The sequence below is a fragment of the Podarcis tiliguerta genome (assembly GCF_965153285.1).
Source record: "Podarcis tiliguerta genome assembly, chromosome: 12".
Lineage (NCBI taxonomy): Eukaryota > Metazoa > Chordata > Lepidosauria > Squamata > Lacertidae > Podarcis > Podarcis tiliguerta.
This window is the reverse complement of record NC_139545.1, coordinates 40,715,024-40,735,693: the sequence shown is the minus strand read 5'-3', so window position 1 is coordinate 40,735,693 and position 20,670 is coordinate 40,715,024. Positions and strand designations below refer to the sequence as shown.

The 20,670-nt window shown below is 45.4% G+C and overlaps 2 protein-coding genes across 54 annotated transcripts in view; one reads left to right on the top strand and one right to left on the bottom strand.

Annotated features, from left to right (window-relative positions):
* The window catches only part of LOC310661061 (uncharacterized protein), a 94,786-nt gene extending 77,354 nt beyond the window's left edge, over positions 1–17,432 (top strand). The window contains exons 5-10 of one of the 4 annotated variants that reach the window (XM_083406823.1): positions 1,636–1,747; positions 6,576–6,629; positions 7,874–7,974; positions 11,872–12,449; positions 12,647–13,376; positions 14,403–16,686. The gene's annotated coding sequence lies outside the window, so the exon portion shown is untranslated. Of the gene's footprint in view, positions 1–1,635; positions 1,748–6,575; positions 6,630–7,873; positions 7,975–11,871; positions 12,523–12,646; positions 13,377–14,402; positions 16,687–16,762 lie in introns of those variants that run through there. The other 3 variants (XR_014503685.1, XM_083406822.1, XR_014503686.1) reach the window with 3 other exon arrangements.
* Positions 8,381–20,670, bottom strand: part of SVIL (supervillin) — a 146,225-nt gene continuing 133,935 nt past the window's right edge. For all 50 annotated transcript variants that reach the window (XM_083405930.1, XM_083405912.1, XM_083405914.1 and 47 more), the window contains 6 exons: positions 18,963–19,096; positions 18,227–18,382; positions 17,166–17,309; positions 12,360–12,481; positions 10,272–10,427; positions 8,381–9,422 (listed from right to left, as the gene is read on the bottom strand). In XM_083405930.1, the coding sequence (XP_083262056.1) occupies positions 9,336–9,422; positions 10,272–10,427; positions 12,360–12,481; positions 17,166–17,309; positions 18,227–18,382; positions 18,963–19,096 (799 nt within the window). In that variant the 3' untranslated portion in view covers positions 8,381–9,335. The remainder of the gene's footprint in view (positions 9,423–10,271; positions 10,428–12,359; positions 12,482–17,165; positions 17,310–18,226; positions 18,383–18,962; positions 19,097–20,670) is intronic.

Genomic DNA, 20,670 nt, shown 5'->3' with positions numbered 1-20,670 from the left:
TCTCTGGCAGAATTCACCTTCCTCCCCAGGGCCTCCAGAGGGACAATCTCTGGATTCGAAGGATGGATCTTTGGAACATAGGAGGCAAATAGAAAGGCCAAGTCAGGAGAACTTTCTGCGTGAGCAATCTGAGCTGGCCATTTATTCATTCAGTTGCATTCCTATCCCGCCTTTTTCTCCAAGGAACTGAAAGTGGTGAACGTGGTTCCTCCATTCTTCATTTAAACCCCACAAAACCCTGTGAGGTAGTTCAGGCTGAGAGGCAGCGACTGGCCCAAGGTCGCCCAGTGAGCTTCATGGCTGAGTTGGGATTTGAACCCTGGTTTCCCAGGTCCTAGTTTGACACTTGGACCACTACACCACTCTGGTACCACCTTCTTTGCTGGAAAACCTCTGGTAAAACAACTCTTTGCATGTTGCGAATGTATATCAACCCCCTTTGGCCCGAACATGGAAGAAGGAGAAGGTTAAAGTTGTTTCTTCGAATGCCTTCATTGTCCCCCCAAATCAGAAAGGCCAGAATATTACTAAGCCAAATGTGGCATTGCACCAACATGAAGCAAGCCGCTAGGGGAGTCTTCTCCAACATGGTGCCCCTCAGATTACAGTTCTCATCAACCCCAGCCTCATGGCCAATGTGTGCAAACGTGGCATGCAGGAAACCCCAAATTCAATCCTTGCTATCCTCAGGTAGGGCAAGTAATTTCCCCCTTCATTTTATTGTATTATCTTTTGGAAATCTGCTTTGAGGTTTTTGGGTTTTTTTTGCAATTAAGTGGCATGTAAATTTTATGAAACAAATAAAAATAAAATGACCCTAATCCTAAGGAGCCACTGACAATATAGCCACTGATATGTAGACAATATTGAACTAGGCTGCAGGTGCCCTCCTGATATTGCTAGACTCCAACTCTCATCAGCCACAGCCAGCATGGCCAAAAATCAAGGATGATGGGAATTGTAGTCCAGCAACATCTGGAGGGCACCAGGTGGGTGAAGGCAGTGTGAGGACATGGGGAGCCTGCCTTCCATTTTCCCTCTTCCCCCAGCCTTTTTCCTAAGATAACAATGGGGACCCATCAGATGTTGTTGGACTAAAACTCCTATCATCCATGACCATTGGCGTGTCCCTGGAGCTGATGGGCGTCGGATTCCAGCAGGTTTCCCATCCCTGCTGTATAATCATTACCATAAATGTAACGTTTATGGTTTACAAAGAGCCTCAGACATTCTGCGCAGTAATTATATCAGGCTCACAGTCTGAGAAGACAACACTGTGAGGAAAGGAGGAGGAGGAGGACAAGGAGGCAACGGGGAAGAAAAAAGATTATAGCAATTCATCATCTCAACATAAAAAAGGAGAAGGCGAGAAACCAGACTGCTGGCTCTGTCAGCTCTGCTTCTCTTGACTGGATTCCCATTGATGAAGTTGTCTGTACTGGGCAGGAGCAGAAGGGTCAAGCACCTGTGTGCTTCACCCATTTGGGGGTGAGATTGTTCACATTCTGAGCCAGTCAGAAACATTCGTAGCCAGCAGCATCTCTTGGGTTCCAGATTTCACTGGGAGAGGAAGTGTATCACTGAATTTGTTAATATGTGATTGCGACCACATTGCAGTGCTCCACTGACCCACAGGTGTTTAACTGGATTCCTGGTATCCATACTCTCCATTGTAAACAGATCACCACCACCGTCAAATTCTGTTTATTCCAGAATGGGTTTCTGATTGAACACCTGACTAAGCAAGGTGGGTGCACCTGGTGCCATGGCGGTCCTTATCACATCACAAGAGGGTTGGGGGCCTGTGGGTCTCTAAACGCAGCTGGACTCCAACCCCCATGAGTCCCAGCAGCCAGTATGGCCAATGGTCAGGGGTGGTGATCGGAGCTGTTGTCCAGCAACATCTAGCAGGGTCCAGATCTCCCAGCCCTGCACCACAAGGATCATAAACTAACCCTCCAAGAATCATAGAATTGTAGAGTTGGAAGGGGCCACAAGGGTCCCCTGCAATGGATGCAGGTTTAAAGCATCCATGACAGATGGCCATCCAACCTCTGCTTAAAATCCCCCAAGGAATAAGAGTCCACAACCTCCAGAGGGAGTCTGTTCCACTGTCAAACAGCTCTCACTGTCAGAAAGTTCTTCTGGACTCCTTTCTTGTAACTTGAAGCCATTGGTTCAGGTCCCAACCTCTGGAGAAACGAGCTTGTTCCCTCTTCCTTGGGACAGCCCTTTAGATATTTGAAGATGGCTATCTTATCTCCTCTCAGTGTCCTCTTTTCCAGACTAAACATGCCCAGCTCCTTCAACTGCTCCTCAAAGGGCTTGGTTTCCTCTTCCTTCTTAGCGCTTCTGATGACCTTTCGTTACATTTGGTATCCCATGATGCACTTGGGACCCAAGCAGCAGCCTTCTTAGATACTCAAAAGCAGTGAAGGGTTTTCCAGCAGGTGTTTTAAGCTGACCCTTCAATGCCCAGTTTAGCAGCCAGGATCTAGACTGGGCCAGGAAAAGAGTAACGCAGAAAAGGGAGATTTAGTCCAGATATTACTGGAGCAAAACCTCATTTCTTGAATGAATTGCAGAGGGCAGGCCTGACAAAAGACATCTGAGTTAGGAGGTGAAATATCACACAAGCACCCGGTAAATAAAATCAGCCGGATTAATTTCTTCTCTTCTCTTCTCCTGCCCCGGCCCGGCTCTCCCAACATGATGCTCAATTCATCATCAAGCGTACAGCGCACAACGATTTTCCACAGGAATTGAAGCACTTATGATAAAATGTTGCCAGCTCCAGCTACATTATTATAAAAACAACATCTAATTTATGGCATTGGAGTGCCAATGCATTTCTTCACTGTAAGTCACCCCTGCCTAGGATGGGCTATAAAACCGTGAGGCACAATGGCTTTCCTCGCCGCTTGCGATATCGCAGTAATCAACCAGAAATATTTCCCACTGTGGAAATTAGCGCTGATTAAATTCCATAGCCCGATCTAATCACAGCAAAAGGTATTTTGACAAAACAGCACATTTTCGAGGTAGGAATTCAACAGTAGGCTCAACATTTAGGCAACAGAAAAATTTAGGCGGCCTTATATCATCAGTACTTAGGCATTTGCTTTGTCCTGCTGAAACGTGCCAGGAGTTTGAAAATGTATGTGACATTAAATGGCAGCTTTTTACTGTCTGTCAGGGTTCAACCCACTTTTCCAAGTTCCATCACTTAGACTGGAGGGTCTCCCATTCCAGCATACTATTGACACTTTTTATTGAGGCCCAGTAAATTGACGACCCAAAGCCAGACTTTTGCCTCTTAACAGTCATGTTGTCATAGTAGGAGGATGCCGTAATGGTCACTATAATCATGGAGACTAGATTCTCCATATCTACGTAATTTTGATTCCATTAGGAGAAATGTCCCAATGGTAAAAAGGGCCATTTGACACTGGGGCAGGCTGTCTTGCCTTCACAGAGCCTGAATGCCCCCCTATCAGCAGTGCTGTGGATTCCAGCACTGAAGGTTGGGACAGATGACTGCCAAAGACCCTTCCAACTCTAAAATCCAGTGATTCTGTCTCGTGGGTCTGTTTATTTTAATTAGTTTCAATTAAAAATGTTCTTCTGTTACAAAACAGACAAATAAGTGGATAAAAGTGCAGCGGGGGGAGAGATGGGGAGGTGTTGTTGTTTCATTCTGTTGCATAGTGTTAGTGTAGGGTTTGTATCAGCATCGTGTGGATTGGTCCTTTGTTTATGCTGGTTGCAGAAGTATGGCTTCTTTGCATGTGTATTTGAGGGGTTGGGTTGGTTGTTGGGTCAGATTAGCCCATACAGTCATACCTTGGGTTGAAGTAGCTTCAGGATGAATATTTTGGGGTTGCGCTCCACGGTGACCCGGAGTGCAACCCAAAACAATGGGGCGTGTTACTTCCGGGTTTTGTTGCTCGCGCTCAAAATGACGTCACGCGCATGCGCGGAAGCGGTGAAACGCGACCCACGCATGCGCAGACGAGCAGCCGCGTGTTATGTTCGCTTCAGGATGTGAACGGGGCTCCATGCTAATTTGTTTGTTGGTTAACTTTTCTAGTATGGCAAGTTTCCCATACATTTTGGTACCACTGGTCTACCGCATGTTCACTCCTGATATCGCGGGCCTGTTTTGAGGACATTATGGGATAAACCCCCTCCGTACTCCCCTGAGCTTTTTGAGATCATAATGCAATTGATAATAATGAGGGAATCAGATCCTGTGACTTTTCTCTCAGGTGGTCTCAGCCTAGAGAAGGACACCCAAAAGAGCAAGGGCTCGTTAAAGAGACCCAAAAGAAACCAGTCGCAGCACTGATATCTGCATCCCAATTCCACCCGGCTGCATTTTAAGAGGGAAGGAGAGAAAGAAAAATGTTTTGGATCCAATTCCCAGCTCCGTTGGCAGGTTGGGGGTGACACGTCGAGTACTTTTACCATTTTATGGCCAGGTTTTGGCAGGAAAGGAGCAGCTAAATTATACCCTTAGGGAAAACAGACAGATTTAACAGCCCATGGTTTCCTGGCGCCCGGCCCAGAGTGCCTTCCCTTAGCTCAGAGGGCATTGCTCTGTCTGCACCACGGCACCAGGCAAAGTAACAGGAGAGCTGGCAATGTCAGCCTGCAAGGTTTGACAGAAGAGACAATAGCACGTCGCTCATGCAGCAGCTCAGATAAGGCTCTGACAAGCCAGGAATATGGGTGTAATTTAGATCAGTGTTCCTGGAAACTGAGTGGTGCTGAAAAATAGTTTTGACATTTCCAAAGAGAGTTGAGCAGACATAAGCACATCACTTAATAGATGAGAGTGTGAAAGGGCCAGAATAGCAGGTGGGAACGGGATATAGCAAAAGGCAATTTAGCAAGGACCTCTCTCCAATATTCTGGTTTGCTGCAAGCCAGCTTTTAATGTGGGGGAATAGGCAAGAATACAACACCCCTCCCCTCCTCATACACAGCCTGAAGTGGTGCACAGCTCTTGAGTTCACCCACTTCAGTCTATTATTTCATTCTGTGTATGCTGGGAAGTGGAATCTGTGCCCGTCCCATGTGTTTTTGGATTTCAGTGCCCATTATCCCTGACCCTTGGCCATGTTAGCCAGGGCTGATGGGAATTGAGAGTGCAACATCACCTGGAGGAACAGCAGTTCCTCACCCAAAGTGTGAAGTATTGAAATGATTGTAGCAACACCAACATTGCCCTAGCCAACTCTTAGGTTGGTTGACTGGTGTTGCTAAACCAGCTCTAAGAAAAACTAGATGAGATGGTGAGTCTATACCACAGATCTGCCCCTTTCTTCCTCTGCAAAAGAGACTTCCATTTTTCTGCCTCATTTTCAGAACGCTTTAGAATTTGTTTAGACTTTTGATAGCTTACCTTGCAGAAGTGCTAAGAATGGCACCTTTCCCTTTCCTCTCTGCAGCCTCCCTAGCTGCCCACATTTCCTGATCTGAAAAGCAGCCTCAAAGGAGGAGATGCTGCACAATGTCTTTCCTTGACCTTTAATGGAAGCACAAGGCACCCAGGAGGGCTGCAGAGTGCAGAGAGATGATTTGTAGAATGAAAGGGACCCTCACAAATGCTACTCGGACACCTTGAAAGTAACCATGACAAAAACCTTGCAACCCACGATGGGAATTTCACAAGAAAATGATCTACCTTTGACCATTTTCAATTGCAGTTTCTTTTCTCATTCATTGATAAATAATGGTGTGTGGGGGTGTGTGCAGGGGGAGAACAGGAGTAACTTTTTGAACTGCACTAATCCAGACTTCTAACTTCAGGTGGTGGTGGGAGCCTCACATGATTGGATGCCCCACTGTGTGTCCACACACACAAACACTGATGGGATCCTGCAGTCATTTGACTGGATTTTGCATTTGAGTTTTGCAAAATACTGTGCCCCCTCCCTGCTAATTCCTGCATGGCCTTTGTAAAACTAAACTAAAAAATCCAATAGTTTTTCTTTTCTTGGGTCAGAGTATATACTGCATGCCCTATGCACATATGTGATCACTTTTAGTTTATTGGTTTTCAATGAGTCACAACATTCTCTGCCACAGACAAATAGCTCACGTCACAGAAACCTGGACTTCCTGAAATTGAAGATGTGTGAAAAGTGTACCCATTTTGTAGAACATTTTAGAGAATTGCAATGTGTTGTGTTGTAGATCTGCCTTTGAAAACAAACTGCAGCCGGTCCTGAAGGGGGGGGGGGCAAAAACATTAACTGGGACTGGTATAAGACCATCTTTACACCTCTCCTTTGCAGGCTGCACTGGCTCGCTGCATTTGGATCCAATTTAAAGTGCTGGTTTCAGTCTTGAAAGCCTGAAGTGGCTTGTGATCAAGTTACCCAACGGAGCGTCTTCTCCTGTGTGCACCTGCCCAAACCTAAAGATCTTTGGTGGCTCTTTTCTGAGTGGCTCTGCCAAATAAATAGGTTAGGCAGGGCCTTTCTGGTAGTGGCACCCCTGCTAGGGAATGGTTTTTCCAGGGAGGTTTGCTTGCCATCATTTTCACGATCTCTTCTTGTTCTATATAGCACTCCCACGAGAAAAGAACATGAACAAGCCCAAAACTACAGGGGGATGCACAGGTAAGTAATAACAGCATAAATAAGATTCTTTACAAAAAGCACCAGCATGGTGTCCAGATTTAATGCAGTGGTAAAAGGTAGACAGTTCTATGCATTATTTGTAATAGTATATGTAATAAAACAACAATGAATTGCATAAATGTGTTCTGGGTTTTCCAATCCACTGGAGACTTTCAGATTGTGAATCCCCCCCCCCCCCATTGCCGCATTCCCTACATTCTTACTTTATTACCTTTTGGCACCAGGTGGAAGACCATTGAATTCATCCAGGCTTTTTAAAGAACTTAATGTTTCACAGCCTGGCTCTTTGTGTTTTAAATTCGGTTTTGATTATGTTCATTTTTAGAATCAACCCATTACAGTGTCCATTATTTTATACTTTAGTGTTGTTCTTATAATCTGAACAGTTTAGAAACTTCTGCTATGGGTATCAATATAAATGAAATAAATAAAGAAATCATGAGCCAGTCCTCTCATAGCAAGCTATTACCAGTTTTCATCTAGCATAGGCAGGTCCCCACATAAAGCGGGCTTGCATACAGGACTTGGAACTCAAACTGATGCTCACATATGTAATGGAAGTACAGCATATAATTTGCAGTTGCTTCCTTTTTTAAAGCTGTGTTTGTTGACATCTCTGGACACTACTTATGCAGAAGTATTAAGGACCTTTGGTTTTGTGGGCTAAGTCACACTTCAGGTTGCAACAAGGCCACTCAATTCAGTCTGTTCAATGTGCTTGATTGCATTTGATTTGGTCAGGTTAAGAACAGCATCTCAAGAGATCATCATGTCACTTAGCAACAATGGCTTGAAGATTTTCCTCCTGTAAAGGTAATTTTGAACTGTTAAGTCTACTGAAATGCTTTCCCCGGGTTTATAGGCAGGGAAAACATTGTACTGCATCTCTTTGAAAGACACATAAAAGGGAGGAAATCTTTTGAATATGTTGTGGTAATTCAAAGTGAATAGATAGCTACCTAAAACAGTAACCAGATATGGCTTTGCATCCTTTGCTGAAATCAGAATTTAATTCCGTGCCAGGAAAAAAAACACACCACATGATTTCTGAGCAAAAGCCTTGAAACTTACTATATTTTAGCAGGTCTGATATAAACCAGAGATTACGAAGTCAGCTAAATTCTAGAGCAGTGATCCATGAGCCAGATTATTTTATCTGGCCATCATTTGTCTTTCTACAGTTTAATCAAGGTATGATAATTTTTGTTCTGTTTCACTCATAGGGAAAAGAAGCAACGAGGCTGCATTTCTCAGCAATGCTTGCTATTGTAGGCGAATTCAGGAAAGGTGCTGCTGCCAATCTGCATCTTGAAGGTATATTTCAGTAAGTGTATCCATTTCTTCTGTTGCCTCTTTCCTACAAATAGCAACTGTTTATCACCTGGTCCCGTACTGATGGACCCATTAGCATGAGTGGTTGAAGACCTCAGACTTAATGTCTGGTAATACAGAAAAATGACAATCTCTTTATCCTGAGGCTCTGATTATGCAGCACCATTATTTCATGAGCAGGGAACGCAGTGGAGAACCTTGGTTGCTTGTACTCAACATTTTATAGGACATTAGATCACAGGCACCAGTTCTCTCTTTATCATGAAATACTAATTTTCTGAATCAGAAAATTTCTGTTCTTTGTTCACAACACAATGCGAATATTTTCTGTGTGTTTTACTGAAATGAGGTAATTTCCGACAGAATCAGTTACGTGGGAGAAGAAGAACAAGTCTGTGTGCATTGCTAAGAGTTTATTCTGAAGCTTTGCTTTGAGTCTTTGTCATAAAAGACAGTTTATCTTTACAACAAGTTATTACAAACTGAGATGTTTTTTTATTTCTACTATTATAAAAGTAGAGCATAGGAGACTTTTCAGAGCCATCTTCAAAAAGCAGACCGATCTTTTTTGTATATAAACTGTACACAGAAAAAAAACAAGGCACTATACATTTTTGGGATAACAAAGTAATATCAAAGTTGGATTTGGTGAGTTTCTGAAGAAACTCGTGTGATGACGCTTTGTTCAGTTTAGCACCTGAAGCAGCATTGAGACCAATTCGTCGCCTATTAAAAAGAGAAACCATTCAGAGATAGAGGGTGGGAAGACACAGAGAGAGAGTAAAAACATAATTGGTAGTTTAACTAATTCAGACCAAGCAACTGCACCGCCAAGCTACTTTTCTGATAGTCCTTCTTGACTGAAGTCTCGAAACAAGTGAATAATACACATTGCATTGTTAAACACATCCTTGTCCTATGTGTTTTATATAAATATAAATTCTTTTTGAAAATCCACAGCTTTAAACAAAATAACACTTTACAAAGAGAACGCCTTCAAAACCCAAATGGCAAGTAGTGTAACGCAGCTAAAAAGATCCGCCATTGCTGTTGCAGCAGCAGCCTGAGAAACTGCTGCTAAAGTACAAGGGAGAACACAATTCATTCAGCTGTCAAATTGCCTTACCTTCCCAAACAAAAGAGCCTGCAAAAGAGTTCTCTCACACATTTACAATATGACGTGACTTAAGAAGAGGCAGTAATCTACAGCCTTCCGGCAGTATCTTGTTGGCTTGGTGAAGGGGGGGGGGGTGAGCGCAAGTTGGCCACGCTGCTGCTTTGTCCACGAGGTGCTGAAAATGACACAAGATCCCACTCCAGCTTTAGCCCTTAACTGCAACATGGCCAGGTTACTTAGAAGAGTCCTTTTGCCTTTTTGAGGTTCACCTGTTTCCAGGAAGGCAGTGTGTTATATTCCTCTCTTGTCATCTGCAATCCAGCCTGCATTAAAAGGATTGTTGAAGGGTAAGATTAAGAAGTGTAAAAAAGAATAGCAATGCAAAGAGTAATTATAGAGACATCTGTGAGATGTGTATTCCCATTTACCGTATTTTTCGCCCTATAAGACGCACTTTCCCCCCCCCAAAAAATGAAGGGGAAATGTGTGTGCGTCTTATGGGGCGAATGCAGGCTCCTTGGCTTCAGCGATAGCAACGCGAAGCCTCCAAAGCCTGTGCTCTGGAGGCTTTGCGTTGCTTCCGCTGAAGCCAGGAGAATCTGCTCTTTGAGGCTGGCGGTGGGGGAAAGCAGCGCTTCCCCCATCGCCAGCCCCAGAGGATGGGGGGCCGCGGGAAGGCGTCGCGACGCCTTCCCCCTACTCTCCAACCCTCCTGTGGGCTTTTGCCCACAAAAGCAGGCAAAAGCCGTGCGCTCTTTAAAGGGGCTCCGTGGCTTCTGCTGGCTTTTCTAGGAGGTGGGGGAATTCCCCCACCTCGTAGAAAAGCCCGCAGGAGCCGCGCACCCTTTGAAGAGCGCGCCCCTCTTGGGGGCTTTTCCCCGAGGAGGGAGAAGCGACTGACTGGCCTTTCAGTCCCTTTTCCCTCCTGGTCGAAAAGCCCGTAGGAGTCGCGCACGGCTCCTGTGGGCTTTTGCGGGAGGTGGGGGAATTCCGCCACCTCCCGCAAAAGCAGGGAGAAGGTCTTGGAGTAGCGCACAGGCTGTGTGCAGCCTGTCCGCTGCTCCCAGAGCTGCGGGGGGGGGGGGGATCATATTTTTTTCATTGATTCCCCCCCCTGAAAACTAGGTGCGTCCTATGGGCCGATGCGTTCAATAGGGTGAAAAATACGGTACCTCAAAATCTTCATCTGAAAGGTAGATTTCAAGATTTAGTGGATCCACACCCTCTGGGAGGGGCCTTGCTAAAAGTTCGGCCAATGGGTACAGCTTCTTGCATAGTTTGGCCAGCACATCTTCCACAAGGATTATCTGGTTAGAAGCTTCAGCGTCCTAGAGGGGAGGAAAAGTTTTAGAAATTTCAAGTGGTTCAGAAAGAGATAAGCAGCCAAATATTCTCTATGGAGAAGTCAGGTGATAAACAAATTCCCCCCTTCTTCAATCTGAAAGGAATTATGTTTGTATATACTTACAATAACAACCACATTTGCTATGGCTTAGCATTAAATGAAGAAACCAGGGCAAGCTTTGGGCTTGCATACAGTCTCCCTCCCTCCTTGCCTTCCATGATGGCTGGAAGTCAGGTGGCCAAGACACTTTTTGATTCCTTTTTCAATTAACTACTGTATTTACTTGAGCCTAATGCGCCATCAAAACTAATGTGCACCTCAATTTTTCAGAACCTTGAAACAAATAAAAAAAGTATTTGCTGGCAAATGTAAATGTGCCATGGAATCTAATGCACACCTTAAATCCCACAACATAATTTGACCAAAAAAGGTGAGCATTAGATTCGAGTAAATATGGTAGTTTAGCAATATTGTTTATATTTTTCATGCCATGGCCAGTGGATGGGTGGTGCCAGAAGCAGAAGTGGGAAGAGAAACAAGTGTTAGTTTACTCGCACTTTGCAATCACAACAGAGCCACTGTTTCATCTGAAAAAGCAGGTCTGTGAAATGTACCGTATTTTTTGCTCTATAGGACGCACTTTTTCCCCTCCAAAAATGAAGGGGAAATGTGTGTGCGTCCTATGGAGTGAATGCAGGCTCCTTGGCTCCGCGGCGACACGCCGGTCCTGGAAGCCGGAGGAGGAACAGAAGGGTCTCCTTCTGTTCCTTCTCCAGCTTCGCTGAAGGGCGCTTCGCCTTCTCCCTCTCTGTGCAGCGCCTCTCCTGTGAAGGAGAGGCGCTGCGCAGAGAGAGACAAGGCGTAGCGCCCCTTGAGCAACGCGCCTGTCATGCAAAGCGGGAGGAGGAACAGAAGGGACTCCTTCTGTTCCTCCTCCCGCTTCGCAGCAACGCGCCTGTCCAGCAAAGCCCGAGGAGGAACAGAAGGGTCTCCTTCTGTTCCTTCTCCAGCTTCGCTGAAGGGCGCTGCGCCTTCTCTCTCTCTGCGCAGCGTCTCTCCTGTGAAGGAGAGGCGCTGCGCAGAGAGAGAGAAGGCGCAGTCCCCCTTCAGCGATGCGTCTGTCCTGGCTTCTGCTTTAGCCCTGCGCAGCCTCTTTGGGCAGGGGGAGCCTTCATCCCGCTGCCCTGAAGAGGCTTGGCGCGGTTACCCCAGAAGCCAGAACAGCCACACGGTATCCCAGAAGCCAGAACAGCCACACGGTATCCCAGAAGCCAGATCCCTCTTGCTGTTCTGGCTTCTGGGCTTTAGAATAATTTTTTCTTGTTTTCCGCCTCCCAAAACTAGGTGCCCCCTATGGTCCGGTGCGCCCTATGGTGCGAAAAATACGGTACATTTTACCCAAGGAGCTTTGTTTAGTTATTTTACAGATATGGCAGCCGATTTAGAAGGAACCAGCCAAAAGAGGTGGCTCTCTCGAGGGAAGGTTCTTAATTACCAAGAAAGTCCCCACATTGCCACTTCAAGTTTTGTGTGAGGCTTTGCATTTCTGACGAAAATGATGTGCTCTGTTTGGAAAAGGAAGCTCCAACCGTTGCAAGCCTTGGCAGGTTTTCTGAGAGAGATAAGGGATAGCCAGGCCTCTGTTACTCAATCAGCTCAACAAAAACAAATATTTTAGCCAGACCTCTCCGTTCTTTGGACATAAAACATCTCCTTGCATCCTGGAAGCTTTATGAGTAGATGATAAAATCTCAGTCGAAATCCACCCACGCTGGTTATTCTCCCCCCTCAAATGTTTGAAGCTGTCTCTCCATGGTAATCCCCTGGCTTTCGCTGCTTCCCAGAACACCAGCACAGCCACATCGCCAGCAGTGCAGTGGAAAATGGAGAAAGATAATGAGAAAGGTTGCTTTACCATTTCTGTGATCTCTGCAATGTCCTCTCTGTGTTCCCAGCTTGGAAACATATTGGTGAAGGTCAGAGGTTCGAGACCAGCGTGAATTAGGTAAGATTTGGGAGGTTTCTTCACATTTTTTCCTATACATAAAAAGAAATCAAAATAAATATGGAATACCTTGCCACCTTCCTCTAGACTTTTGTGAATTTTTCACTTATCTGAAAAAAAGCTTTCTGTTGTAAACTTTTCAAACAAAGTGTCCAGATTACCCAGGACCATGTTTTAAGGTTCTCCTTGGCTCATAGGAACCTGTCTCAGCCTTAATAGCAGCCTGTCTTTCATGGATATTCCTTTTGTGGGCCTTAGTGATCAATTGCAGAATTCCATCCTTAGGTGTAAAGATGGTGCGGCAGAAAACCTGCGCATTCCAGAAGGTTGTTGGCCTGCAACTCCCATCACAGGATCCCACCCCTACACTTGGGAGATCCTTCTCACTGCTTTTAGATGGGTTCTGAAAACCTTTTTATTGCACAGGGTGGTGTGTTTTTTGGTCTTTGATATATTCTGTTTTAATGAAAAGTGCATTTATTCTGGTCTTAGCAGAGTGTGAATTTCACCTGCTATATTACCACTAATCATTTATATGTGTGTGCAGATGTGTTTATACACACCCACACAATGAATGTTGCAATTTTTTAAAGTTAATTGAATTAAGTTGCTTTGTTGAAAAACAGAACATAAACAAACTGAAATGAATCAATAAAAGCAGTTGCCTTTTATAACAAGACAGAACACTGGTTCTGTATTTCCTACTTGGAATGGTTGAGGCCTTTTCTAACCTTGCTAAGAGAGGCTTAACCATAGTCTGCTTCAGACAACTTGGTCTGAAAGCATATGATGCAGTAGGCTTGCTGGAGCTACACAGGCCTGGGTCTACTTGTGCCCAGAACTGAGACCTCTTGCATTCTACCTTCAGGTGCTTGAGGAAGGAAAATGGATGTTACTGCCAATACAAATGGTTTTTCCCCAACTACCGTATTTTTCGCACCAAAGGAAGCACCGGACAATAGGACGCACCTTGTTTTAGAGGGGGGAGAACAAGAAAAAAAAAATTCTCCCCCTCTCTGCCCAGCGCCCCTTCAGCGAAGCGGCAGGAGGCGCTGCGCAGAGAGAGGGAGAATTTTCCCCCTCTTGTTTTCCCGCTCTAAAACAAGGTGCCGTTTAAGGTACGCTGGAAGCCTGGAGAGCGAGAGGGGTCAGTGCGCACCAACCCCTCTCGCTCTCCAGGCTTCAGGTTCCTTTCAACCTGCTCTTTGGGGCTGGCGGGGGGAAGCCCACCACCAGCCCCAAAGAGCAGGTCAGAGAGAAGAGGAAAGGCGCAGCAGAGAGGCTGCTGCCATAGTCGCACGTCACTTCTTCAGCCGGGAGAGGGTCGCGGGGCTATGGCTTCTTTAGCCCTGTGCGCGCTCTCCCAGCTGAAGAGGTGACGCGCGGCTAAAGAGGTTCCTGCCATAGCTGCGCGTCACCTCTCCAGCCGGGAGAGGGTCGCAGGGGGCTGCTTTAGCCCCGCGCGCGCTCTCCCGGCTGGAGAGGTGACGGGCGGCTATAGAGGTTCCTGCTATAGCCGCCTGTCACCTCTGCAGCCAGGAGAGGGTCGCGGGGGGGCTGTTTTAGCCCGGCGCGCGCTCTCCCGGCTGGAGAGGTGACGGGCGGCTATAGAGGATCCTGCTATAGCCGCCCATCACCTCTGCAGCCGGGAGAGGGTTGCTGGGGGCTGCTTTAGCCCCGCGCGCGCGCTCCCGGCTGGAGAGGTGACGGGCGGCCATAGAGGTTCCTGCTATAGCCGCCCGTCACCTCTCCTCGCGGGGGGCTGCTTTAGCCCCGTGCGCGCTCTCCCGGCTGGAGAGGTGACGGGCGGCTATAGAGGTTCCTGCATGTCACCTCTCCAGCCGGGAGAGGGTTGCGGGGCTATGGCGTCTTCGCTCCATAGGACGCACACACATTTCCCCTTCATTTTTGAAGGGGAAAAAGTGCGTCCTATGGAGCGAAAAATACGGTAAGTTCTGTTAACTAGACCTTTTGAAATTAATGGATCTCACAGTTACCCATACCCATTAATTCTAATGAGTCTAACACTGGGTACAGCCCAATGATTTTTATCCATTGCATATAGCTGCAGATATTAGCTACAAATATTCAGTGTAGATGCCTGACCTCAAGACAGCATAGGAAAAGCTATCTCCAGAAACTAGTGTCAACAATATCACTTAAACTGACTATGGTCCATGTATTATCACAGCCTCTCTTCTACAAATTTCCCAACACAGAAGCATCAGACCCGCATGCTGAAGCTAGAAAATGATTAGTGTAACAGTTCTCCAAGTGCCTTTTTGAAAATATGGCAGTGCTTACCTTTGTGTAAGCAGCAGCTCATATTTACAATGCAGTTTAATCTGCACATGTGCAATTAAAAGTCTTCTGCTCTTCTAACTACAACAGTGGAAGCTGCTTGAATTTGGCAGTTTCATAGCAACTGTTTGACAAAAACCCAGACTCTGCAAATATGCCAGTCTGGATAGAGTGCTTCCCTGTATCTCTCCCTGGCCTAGGCTCTTACAGTCTTCCTTAGGGTGTGTATCAGTCTGCTAAGCGACTGTGCTGCAGAACGACAGTGGCAGTGGTGCCTCTACAAGCCCCTGAGTCAAGCCTGCTGCCATCTGCCTGACTCCATCCCTTCACCTTTTAAATCTGATCTTGGGTGTTGTTTCTTTATGATGGTATATGATGGAAAGTTTTGGAAAAAGTTTAAACAGACAAGTTCAGCCATCACCTAATCTGGTTTAGCTCTCATTATTAATGTATATATTATATGGTTGCCATCTGTCTGTCTCGAGCCAATGGAGTACATATGAAAATCATTCCAAATGGAACAGTACAGTATATATTCAATACATTTCTATTGTGAGATTCACACCAAACTGGAAAGGTAATCATATTGGGGGTTTTTTTTATAGCACTTTGAAGACAAAGCAACTTAATCACAGCATAATATTTTTATAGACAGGAGCCTAACTGCATCAAATACATAAAGCGAACTAGATAGATGGTTAGGTACAGATGCACATGGGCTCAGGAACAGTGGAAGGAAAGCCAACTCAACAAGGCAAGACTTGTTAACAAAAGGGCAATAACACACCCTGGCAGCAATAATACAAGATGTAATCTAGTCTTATATCTGCATCTGCTGAAACAAAGCATGAATTCTCAATGGCAGCTGTTAGCACCAACTGGGTTTCCCCACCCCCCAGGAGAGAATCACCCATAATCCTTATTTAAACCAGGAGAGATATAGTGTCATCTTCGTTAGTGGAATCTAATCCTGCATTTCCTCATTAAGTGTCTATCAAAATACATCAGGCACAGGACATCCAGAGAGATTAAGAAGCAGAACATTTTCATTTCCTTGAACATTCTGATTCTGACTTTATAGGTCACTATATTTAAACAGAAAAGGTTGAGGTGACTCTTAGAAACAGTTAAACACAATTAGGTTCGCTGTAGCTATCGCAAGGTTTGCAGAAAGTCTGCTCGTTAACTGCAGCAAGCTGCTTGTAAAGTAATATTTTATTAATGAATTAAAATAACTGATTTAAATAATGATTACCTAGGCAAGCTTTTTTTTTTAGTGATGGGAATGCATGATCGGGCAGCTCAATTCTCCTTATAACAGATGAGAGCCATGGAAATGTTGGGGAACTTTGCCTTAGAGCAATGATAGGCAGGGGGAGGGAGAAAAACACTCCCCCAGGGGCTAACTGCCCCCACCTTCCACTTTAGGCAAGCCACACATATTCAGCCTCTAGTCGCAAATCCTTGGTGTTCTGCCTTAAAAAGGAGAGTTGTGGGAGTGCAAGAATGATGCAGGGCATGTAGCACCTTCATTCAGGAGCTATAGCTATCAATGTGTACAATGCAGTAGCTACACAGGGCAGACAGCCAACAGCATCTGCTACCAGGCCAGGTAGCACTGAACAACTTGGTTCCCGGATACCTTAAAGGGCCATCTGAGCCCTTTTATCCCAGCTCAGTCACTGAGAGGAGGGCTGCTAGTTGCCCCCTGTGCTGCATAATCCTGGCTACCTTCAACTAGGCATTTAGTGTGGAGTAAATACTCTTCTGGTGAAGATTTAGAAGGCATCTTCACTACCAAGTTCCATATGTCTCTTGAAGAACTTATGCCAGCTGCTTAAATTTTTTCAAGATGAGCCCATCATTTTAATGACTATTTTCGTTTCTCAAACAGTGTTTTATGCTTTATTGTACTAATAAATTTTGTTGTATAGCAGCCTGGTATTCTATCTGAAAGGGAGTGGGGGAGTCTATAAACATTTAACATATAAATAAATGTCATCTTGCCCTAGGATCAAACTTGGTATAGTCAAGCTCCAAGAGACCCAAGTCATACTTGGGCCCAAGCCAACGTCTGGGATACACTAGCTGGAAGTGTGCTGTGAACTCAGTGTTAGAGGAAACATGGTGCTTCAGCCAAAAACAACAAACCTGTGTTTGTCCTCCACCCCCACAACCATAACATGCGTTTCAACCTACCCCGTGCCATTCTGACATGTGTTTTCCTCCTGTCCATGCACCACATCACTGGCTGCTGGAGAAGAGGACAGGGAAAGCCACAGCAGAATGAGGGATGGGGGATCTCAGCACTCCTCTCATCCACACTCTTTCTGGGATGAAACAGGGTCCTCCTCTGCCAGCAAGCCTTGACTTTGTATGAGATGCACATCCCAACACAAACACTCCTGTTATTACCTTTGCAGTACTGGAGGACGGTCTCCATGGCACATTTCCTGTCTGAGGCCCAGCGGATTCGAGCTGATCCGGCTATTTTATTTTCCACAGGCCACCAGCCTTGCCAGAGGTACACTTCATGGTGATTGTCAACAAGGAAGAGGGCTGCACAGGTTAAATAAAAGACAAAGGTTCTAAACGCTACACGCTTGTGTGTGTGGGTGTACCGTATCTTCAGCACACCCATTTCATACATAATAAAGAGTCTGGTGTGGTACTAGAAGCTGACACACTGGATTTGGGTCGAGTTCCTACTTCTGCAGCAAACAAATTATGCCACTCTCTGAGTTTTCCATATAAAAATGGCACTAAAATCAACATCTCACAGTGCTTTTCATGAGACAAACAAGATGAAAATGGCAAAACACTTTGCATTCTTACTGCAGGGAGGCTACTGCTGCTTATATACTACTTCTAATTTGCACCATGTGTTGCTAGAGTGCATTATCTTAGTTTTAGTGATTCAGAGTGCTAGAGTGTATTAATTTATAAGGCTTTCAGCAGCTTGGAACCAGGATGCCTCAGGGGCCATCTGATCCCTTATATCCCTGCTTGAGCATGGTCTCCCGTGGCTTGTATGCACAGCTCATCTCCATCGGGAGTCATATGTTCAGTACTGTGGGCCCAATTTTGTCGAAATCCCAGTTGAGGTCACCTCTAGTGCTTACCAAGGACTTTTTTGTTACAGCAGGTTTACAGCCGAAATCTGGTTTTTATAGTTTTAACTCATTCTTAGTCTTACTGCACTGGGTCTTCTGTACATCACTTAAGAGATGACTGTGATTAAGCATTATATGAATTACTGAAATATAAGAGTCATCATCACCCCTCTTCTGTGTTTTGGGGTTTTTTTTGCAACTTTTGGGAGGAAGAACATAATCAAGTAACTGAAATCTGGCATGTTCAGGGTTAGCAGTATTCCTGAGCAAAGGCATCTTCCTAGAGCCCGAAAACTTCCTTAGACAGCAGACAAGTGAAGCTTCAGACTAGGGTCCATATTGCCCCCTGCCACATTCACTTGCCTGGCTGGGGAGCTGTGTAGAGGTCTTCCTGGAGGAATGGCATAGAATTCACCACAGTGGGGTCTCTTGCAGGATAGATGTATTCAGTGGCTGAGAATTCTCCAGACGAACTACCAAGGATGAACAAGCGGGGCGTGAAGTTGAACTTCCCAGGATCTTTTTTGAAAAAGCAATGAAAAGACATATAATTAATATTTCAGAAGCCATTTTACTCATTTTAGGGTTGTTGTTTTATATGAGTCTTGTGACTTATTAGTTTTATCATCCAATTTATCAGCTACCCCATCAGGCCCCAAGGTGGGTTTCAACAATCTAAAATTTAATATTAAAAACTTTTTTAAATATTACAGCCGTAGGGTGGGTCCTGAAAACACATCTGAGGTGTCAATAACCAGCGTAAAGAAGTATTACTTCAGTATATGATGGAAACTATATAATGAAGGTGCCAGATGGGGAGGGAATTCCGGAACCACAGAGAATCCCCTCTCCCAGGTCATAGCCAGCACCCCTGAACATTTCCTGGCATTGTATTGCCATGGAGTTCATGTTCACCAGAGATGACCCCACAGCTTTACACCAGGGGTGGGGAACCAGCCCCAGTCAGCATGGCCAATGGTAAGGGAGGGCCACAGATTTCTCACTCCTCCTGTTTTAGACAAGCGTTTTTCTCTTGTCTGTATTTGTGAGTCCTGGGGTATCTTATCAAAGCGCCACAGGAAAACCAAGCATTCCATACCTTGCAACATGCAATCATAGGCTTTCCGGTCTCTCCTCCCTAAGGCATCCCAGAATCCCAATGGCTCTGACCCTTCGTCGCATTCGTGTATCGTCACCTTGCTACTGCTGTGCAGCCCTGCTTCCAGAGGGCACCTGAAATGCAATATTAATCCATCAGAACCACTGTTAGTGTTGTGAATTTGTGCTGCAGCATGATTCTTACCAAGTCAGACATGCTCATAGACACTTTGCCAAAAAGAAGAAGAAGCGGAGAACAATGCCAGGTAACAGGCACTTGCCAAGCCTCATCACCTCTTGTTTCCTCTGACTCAACTGTTCTCATAACCCGACATCCTTGGCACTGGCTGACTCAAGCATCCTGAAAGTGTTTTCCCAACTTGAGAAGAGCTCTGCTGAATCAGTCCAAAGGGGCCCCTCATTCAACCTCCTGGTTCTCTCAGAAGCCAATCAGGTGCCTCCAGGAAGCCCAGACAATAGTTCTCCTCTTGCAGCTGCCCTCCAGCAGCTGGAATTAAGCACACTCTGCCTCTGAACGCAGAGGCTCAGCACAGCCATCATGGCTACTTGCCACTGACACCCATTTATCTAAAGCCACCCTAGTCAGTGGCAGCAAATTTTTAAAAAAATTAAATTTATGTGTCATGTTAAGATGTGATGTGCCGTTTTCCATCTCTCTGGAATGTGCTACCGATCCATTTCACTGGATGACCCCGAGTTCTAGTAGAAGAAGAAGAAGAGGAGTTTGGATTTGATATCCCGCCTTTCACTCCCTTTAAGGAGTCTCAAAGCGGCTAACAATCTCCTTTCCCTTCCTCCCCCACAACAAACGCTCTGAGGTGAGTGGGGCTGAGAGACTTCAAAGAAGTGTGACTAGCCCAAGGTCACCCAGCAGCTGCATGTGGAGGAGCGGAGACGCGAACCCAGTTCCCCAGATTACAAGGCTACCGCTCTTAACCACTACACCACACTGGCTCTCACAGTACTGAGGGAAGAGGGCAAAAGCTTCACTTTAGCCACCTTCTCTATACAATGCCCAATGTGCACGTTATAAAGCCCATGTGGCTTAGTCGCTAGAGTGCTGGATTAGGAAGATCCAGGTTCAAATCCTCACTCCCCCATGAAAGTCACCGGGTGAACTTTTTTTTTTTTTTATAAATAATTTTTATTCACTTTCCAATAAACATTTTTTCCAAATTTAACATTTGTTTTGACATAAACATCTTTTTTGACTTCCATCAGCCTATCTGAGAATTCTCCATACTCTCACTACGTCTCACATTTCTTACATTTATATTGCACATTATATCTCTTAATCTTAACCTTTCTTTTTAAACAACATTTCTATCAGTCTTTTTCACAAAGCCTCCTGAAAGCCAACAAGCGTTAGTTGCTCCTCATATTCAGTTTTGATATATTCTGTAAATTTACTCCAGTCCTCGGAAAATCTCTGATCACGTTGGTTCCGAAAGTCACCGGGTGAACTTGGGGTAGTCACCACTGCCCAGCCTAACCTACCTTGCAGAGGTGTTGTGAGATGAAAACGCGAGAACCATGTATGCCACCTTGAGCTACTGGAAGGGTGGGTGGAATATGTGTGCAAAAAAATGAAATAAAAGTAATAAACCTCAATTTTGTCACCCCCCCTTAAGTCATTTCTCGCCCATTTTCAGGGGTCTCCCGCACAAACTTTGTACAGACAATGTGGA